Raw genomic sequence first — 7,972 nt, forward strand, 5'->3', positions numbered from 1 at the left:
CTCCAACAAACTTTGGCAGGTGTCTATTGACAAGGTTTCGCAGAATATTTTGGGATTCAGCAAAATTGTCTGGATGGATAGAGTTAAAAGGATATTTTAAACCATGGTCAGTCTGAGTACTGCATTCTGATTGGCTGGAAAGTCAGAATATATTTAGCTTTTTTTTTTTTCACAGCCAACTGGAATTGCACACATGCATTGAACATTTAATTGTTATATTTATGCACACAAAGTGAGAATAATAAGAGCTTTATACATGTTACATTCTTGATTGGTTAAGACAAAAACTCATATTAATATGTACCATAAATCACTGCTAAAATTAAAAGTCTGCTAAATAATAATAATAATAATAATAACAATAATAATAATAGTAATAATAAAATAGAATAACACAGACAATCCACGGCTAAATAAATGCACATGTAGGAGTTACCTCTTGTATCACTGGAATCAATGAACTCATCTTCATTACACCACTTATCTAAGCATTCCTGAGCTTTGTTCTGGACCTCTTGATCAACATTTTTTTTGTTGTACACTCTAACAAGCCATTTAGAAAACATCTTGAGGTTGGTCACCTGCAGGGATATGACAGACACACAATCTGTCTACCAGCCAGTCTTAATATCAATATTCTTATTTTTACTGTTTTAACATACACAAATTTCGAAGTCATCAGCATTTAGTTTTGTGCTTTGAGACTGGTTGTAGTCCTCTACCCTTTTCTTCCATTTATTCTGCAGTTCTTCCTAAAGATTTTGGAAGAAAGAATCAGCACACACACACACACACACGCACAATCATATATTCATATTTTATTTTACCTGTTAGTGATGTCTTAATTATTTAATGTATGTTTAAATTAAGCTGTTATGAAACAAGTTATGTGTAACTGAATATATTTTAACAAACAACAAATAGAAATGATATTTATAAATTTATAAATGATAAGTTAACTTAAAAACTGCATTATGTGCAATTTATATGTCTGATCTCATCATCATCCAGTCTGTCTAAGATTGAAATGAAGAAACCGAGACAGAATAAATCCAGAAGAACTGTGGCAACGTCTTCAAGATGCTTCTTGAAACTTACATGCACAGCTACCTGGAAAGCTATGTGTAAGTGCACCTAGGGCAAAAGCTGCAAAGAATGGTGACACCAAATGCTGATTTTATTTAGTTAATAGAAGCTAATTGGCATCTATTTATGACATTATTTTTGACAGAATCCTCATTCTACAGCATTTTTACACAAGTGTCTAAAAAAGCACTGTAACTTTGCAGGTAGGTTTCTTAAAACATCTTGGAGATGTTATGGTTCTTCTGGATTTAATTTATCTCAGTTTGTTCTGTTTTTTAATGACATTTCAGACAGACTGGATGATGATGAGATCAGATCTCTGTGTGGAGCACTGACTGTTGTTAAACAAAAATCTCACTGGATTATTACAATTAATGGCAAAATGACTGTGAGAGAGAAAAAAAACTTGTACCTGATACACTTTTCTAACTTCTCTATCTACTTCAGGCTGGTCTTTCAGTTTGTCCTTCAGTTTCTCCTAAATTATTTAGAGGAGTAATTAGTCATACATAGAAATGTGTCACTAAATAAAACAAACAAACACACACACACAGACACAGACAGACAGACACACAGAGACACACACACACACACACACACACACACACACACACACACACACACACACACACACACACACACACACACACACAGAGGGGAAATAATATTTTTTATTAAACATAATATTGTTTTTTTTCCTTCTATAATATTTCATACTGTATACTACAAACCGGCAAAATATTTATCTGGTGATGCTGTAAATACCAATGTGTTAATTCATACTGGTTAAACTAAAGAACATTTGTTATATTGGACTGTTTTACTATTAACAGAAATTAAGGTACCTTTAATTCAGCTTGTTTCAGTGTGGCCTCTCCAACAAATTTTGTCAGACGTCTGTCTGGCTGGTTCAAGATTTGATCAAATATGTGATCTTTTAAAAGAGAAGGGAAAAAGAAGGGGCCAATATATTCGTATAACTTGCAAAGCACGGTAACACTTTACAATAAGGGACATACAATAAGGGCTACATGAATAATCATGAGCATTTGACCTCTTCAGCCTTGTCTTAAACATTATTGTGTCAAAGGATTGTTCCTCATCAAGTGTAAAAAATACTAAATACGCTAATGATTGATCTTGTCTGTTTTATGTTCTTCTCTTTCCCTTTAAACTCACCTTATTGATTTATACACAAATTAATATAAATTAAAAACCCAAAACCCACAAAGAACATTTGTAAGACAATTCCTAAAGAATAGCTCAAACTAGAAAGAGTTCAATCTCCATCCAGACACAGCCATGATGATCCTGCAGCTCCGCTCTCTGACTTCTTGAAAATCTACACGGCATCTTGGCACAGCATAACGGGGCTGAATACTCACTGTGTTAGTATATGTGTATTTGATAGGAAGTATAACATAAATCATGAGCTGAGTTTAGTAAGTAGTTAACAGTGAATTCATCATGATTGGGCCTCTCAACAAGTCATGTCAAAATCAACCTTAACAAGCCATTAGTTGATGTTAGTGTATGGGTAGTTAGTAATGTGTTATTAATGATGAAATGACACAATGACACATTAACAAATCATCAAATTGCATACCATTAAACATACTGTAAGAGTGTCCTCCTTATTCATTTACACCACCAGCACAACAAACAATGATTTTTTAGTTACTTTATTTATTTACATAATTTCACATATATGGATTCAAAAGAAAGTCCAAACATAATGTTACTTCTAAAGACACACACAAGGTTAAATATTTTGTGTCTACTACTGAAATGTTAGTAGTAGTGAAGAAGACTCCTAAGTCACTAAGACCAAAAAAATAATAATAATAATACTAATAAATAAAAAATGCAAACCATCACAGAAATTGTAATGGTTTCCACTACAAATACCATTACAAACATTTCAAACCATCAACTATTAACCATTATATCCAATAAAAAAAAAAAGGTTGACACTGGGCTTGACATGGGAACAGAGTTTAGGGGGCCATGACAGAGCAGACAATCCAAGGAGCCATTGCGAATCAGTGAGCTCAGGGAGCCATAGGAGAGCAGACAGTCCAGGGAGCAATGGTGGATCAGGATACTCAGGGGGCCATGGTGGGACAGGCAGTCCAAGGAGCTATGGCCGACCAGGGAGCCATGATGGAGCAGATAATTCAGGGCGCCATGTTCAGAGCAGGGATCTCAGAAAGCCATGGCAGAGCAGGCAGTTCAGAAGATCAAGTCTCTGGTCTGGGGCTGGAACCATCTCACAGCTCAGATCTGGGGCTAGAGCCATCTCACAACTCTGGTCTGGAGCCATCTCACGGCTCTGGCCTGAGGCTAGGGCCATCTCACTTCTCAGGTCGGGGGCTAGAGCCATCTCACAACTCTGGTCTGGGGTTACAGCCATCTCACGGCTCTGGTCTGGGGCTGGAGCCATCTCATGACTCTGGTTTGGGGTTGGAGCCATTTCACAGCTCTGGTATGAGGTTAGAGCCATCTCATGACTCTGGTCTGGGGCTGGAGCCATCTCATGACTCTGGTCTGGGGCTGGAGCCATCTCATGACTCTGGTCTGGGGCTGGAGCCATCTCATGACTCTGGTTTGGGGTTGGAGCCATTTCACAGCTCTGGTCTGAGGTTAGAGCCATCTCATGACTCTGGTCTGGGGCTGGAGCCATCTAATGACTCTGGTTTGGGGTTGGAGCCATTTCACAGCTCTGGTCTGAGGTTAGAGCCATCTCATGACTCTGGTCTGGGGCTGGAGCCATCTCATGACTCTGGTTTGGGGTTGGAGCCATTTCACAGCTCTGGTCTGAGGTTAGAGCCATCTCACGACTCTGGATAAACATGGCCAGCAAGCTTGAGAGTGCAGCGGCCAGCAGGATGGTGAGTGCAGTGTCCAGTGGGCTTGAGAGTACAGTTGGTTAGTAAGTGCTGCAGCCGGCGGGCTAGACTGCTGGGCGGCTGGAGGGCATGAGAGAGCAGAGGCTGGTGGGCTTGACTTGGGAGTGGTTGGCGAGCTTGATGTAGAAGTGGCCGGCGTTTCTGGGCTGAGGATCGAGACGGTGCTGGGAAGATATGGGTTGTCGAAGCCATTGGCCGGTCATGTGGAGGGTCTCCACGTGGGGTGAGCTGAAGAGGCCCAGTGGTTCTCAGGTTGGGCTGGACGGAGATGGCTCTTGACTTCTTCAACTTCAAAATTTGAACCATTCAAATAGAGGACGAGATTAATCAGCTTGATCAGGGGGAGATCGCAGCCTATTACATCATGGTCCAGCCCCAGCCGAAAACAGGCACTGAGTGCAGCATCATGCCAGCTCAGTTCTCCACATATCTCTCTAAAGGTCGACCACCCTGCCGCAGACACCACAATTTATTCTCAGCCTCTAACATCTTGTTTGGTCCACTGTTCTGTCACAATCCGCACAGGCAAGGAAATCAGGAGATGAAGCGAAAATGAATTTCCAAAACAAAACAGACTATTTAACAAAACCAAAAAAAGAGATTTAACGATCGAAAATTGACAGCGGACAAAGAACTTAGAACAAAACAGGGCTTAAGTAACAAGCATGGGCGTAAATCCCAGAGGGGAGGGAGGGGACATGCGAGGGTTGTCCCCCCACCCCCCAAAAATATATATATAAAAAATTGCACTCTCTATTGTGAAAAATATATGTATGTATACCTAAAATACTTGTGTAAGTAGAAAAAAACAAACAAATTCTCTTTAATGTAGTTGATGCAGACTCATTCATAAATTAGTTGCGGCAAAAATGCTGATTACTGATGTAATTTTCCATGAATTTGCTATTTTAGCGATTAAAATATTACTTATCTAGTTAACTTGTTTACAGTAGCTTGTTGCATAATGCACTGTAGCTAACACGCCAAAGCCGTTTCCCATGCATTGTTTTACTTGTGACGACTTAGCATAATGTTAACTTAACATTAACGGCCACAATTAGCATATTGTTTATGTAACAGAGGCCAGCTAGTAGGTGCTGTGTAGGTAAACCTCACTCCCCTGATCTCAAGAGATGCTCTAGAGAGTGACGCTAGTGGTTGTAGCCTTTAGCATCCTTGTTAGTGCATCCGCCTCCCGTGCCGGAGACCCGTGAGTAGGACCCTGGTGTGAGGGTTTACATTTAGCTGTGCATTTACTAAATGAGCACTGTGTTACGTCCAAACTGACTCCACTGTATTTTTTGTATAATCAATTTCTATTCTGTTCTTAAGTGTCTTAATTAATTTTAAATAAAATTTTAAACCTTATTTTAATTCCTTATTTGTTTATGTTTTTATTTATTTATTTTTTTAAACTTGAGTGTTGATTATTATATTTAAACATAAATAGTAATTCAATTTAGGTTTGGGCTTGGTTGTTAATTGACCTTATGCACGGAGCGTTCTTTAGAACTTCCGCATAAAGATAAGCCAGCTCATAAACTTCCACTGAAGCTCATTTTATATATGCTATATATTAGATGGACACTCTTGAGACTCATCTACTGCCTCGTTCTTAGAAACTGAGAAAAATTATAATTGCAACATTATAAACAATGTTAGCGGCATGAACATTCAGTTTCATATTATTTAATAACATATAATTTAAATGCGGATCCTGGCAAGTACTCTCCATATCTGCATAGTTGTACATTTAAATGCTGACAGCTAAACACTATCACAAGGTGTTTAGGGTAACGTTAGCTAGCTAGCCATACTTATCTTCAAGGACATCTTAATTGTATTCTTGATAATCAGTAACTTGCCTTTATAGGCATAAACACATTTTTAAAATCTTGCAATATTTTAAAGCCTTTATTATTTTCTAACTCTACAGCTGTTGAATAAAATTTACTTCAAGGACTCACTTTTCATTCATAAAAACGGCATCGGAAAAAATGACTTTTCACGGAAAACAACGTCTTTTTAAGGCTAAAATAATATGGAATTACCCATATAACCAATAAATGGCAGCAGATGACTAATTCTTATGCAGCTGCCTTTTAAACTCCCTATATTTTTCAAAACGTCTTGCTTTTCGATTTATTATAAAATTACTAGTATAATAAATTGTAGCACTTTTAACTCCCGTAAGTATATATATATATATATATATATATATATATATATATTAGGGGTGGGCATAGATTAATTCTTTTAATCTAGATTAATCTAGATCAAATCTTGGAATTAATCTAGATTAAAATGACTAATTTGAATTCTGCTGAAGGCATTCAGAATATGTGTGCTACCCAAATAATGACTAAAATTAAGTCTTCGAGAACGGGCCAGGTGGCACATTAGATCAGGCACTCATCTCCTGTTTCCAAAATGCATCACAAACTGCTTGACAATTGCATTTACAACATAATTACCTATACAAATCACAAACTATACAAATATAGCAAAAGGCTGCATGACGTGCGCGTTGCCGTTAAATACACAGACGCGCACGGGCATGGATTTCTGCGTGCACAGTCTTCCATTAAACAGCGTTGCTTTTAGAAGTGTCAATTCGTTTGTTGCATATAGTTTAATGTCTTTATTTCGGGATTATCAAAGTAAATTATAACTCACGTGCCCCAGTAAAAAAGGGTCTAGCAACGCACCTGCCCTGAAGCGCTTCACAGCTGCATCCATGTTTGCACGTCTCATTTGATGTGGTAATTTCACAGAAGTTGAAGACTCGTTCTCGCCCCCTACAGTGCAATTCGACTAGGTATACGTCATCCGCGCTACAATATCAAGGTGAAAGTCATCATAGCTTACGTAGTATAGACCCAGCTCCCAACCCAACTTTGAGAATAGATTAACGGCGATATTTATTTTATCACCCGATAAGAGTCTCACGTTAACGAAGCACGTTAACGCCGATAACGGCCCACCACTAATATATATATATATATAATTAGTATAGCAAGCGCAGAAAGTCATTAAGCTCAGACACAAACAGCCTATAAGGGTGAATTATTTAAACACTTATATATATAGTTCAATGCAAATACGTTAAATATTGATGGTATGATGGTATAAGAATTAAATAATGCACTCAATGCATCGATAGGAATTTGAAATATTTTATATAATTTAATAACTACATCTTTTTAATCTTTTAAAATATATTAAATAGCCTATATTTAACCAACACATACTTGTTAACTGCTGTAGTTTTGTTACTCTGAATTTAGTCTGAATCATTTAAGCTCTTTTTTTGACATCAGATTGTCAGATATTTGGTCCGATTATTACTGACAATCACAGCAGTGACTCATAGCGCGTATTTAGCCGATTTACTCACGTATATTTTAAACTGGCATTTGTCATTCTTGAAACGTTATACATGGACGTTTGGTCCTCTTAGACAAACAACACTTTTCTTCGATTGTGAATGGATTATGTAGAGAAAACGAACAAAAGAACGCTCATATAACGGCACAGTACAGTTGACCAGAAATTACTTAGTTGGCTTGTCTAAACAAAGAAGTATTTCGTGCATATGGTCAATTGTAACCTTATAGTAATGTAAAAGGGCTCTCTATAGTTTAAAGCATAAGCTGAGGTAGATTTTTATCACTAACAATATTTTAACTGAATTGAGAAAAAGCAACTTTCTTAGCAACTGTTTAATTAAAATAAATAAATAAATAAAAAAATATTTTTTTTCCCTTGATGTACCAAAATCATACCGAACCATGACGTCAAAACTAAGGTATGTACCAGCCATCATTTCTGTTTACTGTAACACCCCTAATGTATATTTGAAGTGGTCCTGACTGGTTGAGGTGGTTTTCCTTTCTTGTTAGTTATTAAAATAATTTTCTCTTAATTTTTACTTATCCTTTGACTGACCTGTGAGTTCAGTGTATTCCAGCATGTTG

The 7,972-nt window shown here is 37.4% G+C and overlaps 1 protein-coding gene across 1 annotated transcript in view; it reads left to right on the forward strand.

Moving 5' to 3' along the window:
• The first annotated feature begins 3,938 nt into the window (after positions 1–3,938).
• Positions 3,939–7,972, forward strand: part of LOC141336249 (deoxynucleoside triphosphate triphosphohydrolase SAMHD1-like) — a 31,547-nt gene continuing 27,513 nt past the window's right edge. The window contains exon 1 of the mRNA XM_073841801.1: positions 3,939–3,977. Coding sequence (XP_073697902.1) covers positions 3,939–3,977 — 39 coding nt within the window. The remainder of the gene's footprint in view (positions 3,978–7,972) is intronic.

The sequence above is a fragment of the Garra rufa genome, chromosome 6 (assembly GCF_049309525.1).
Source record: "Garra rufa chromosome 6, GarRuf1.0, whole genome shotgun sequence".
Classification (NCBI taxonomy): domain Eukaryota; kingdom Metazoa; phylum Chordata; class Actinopteri; order Cypriniformes; family Cyprinidae; genus Garra; species Garra rufa.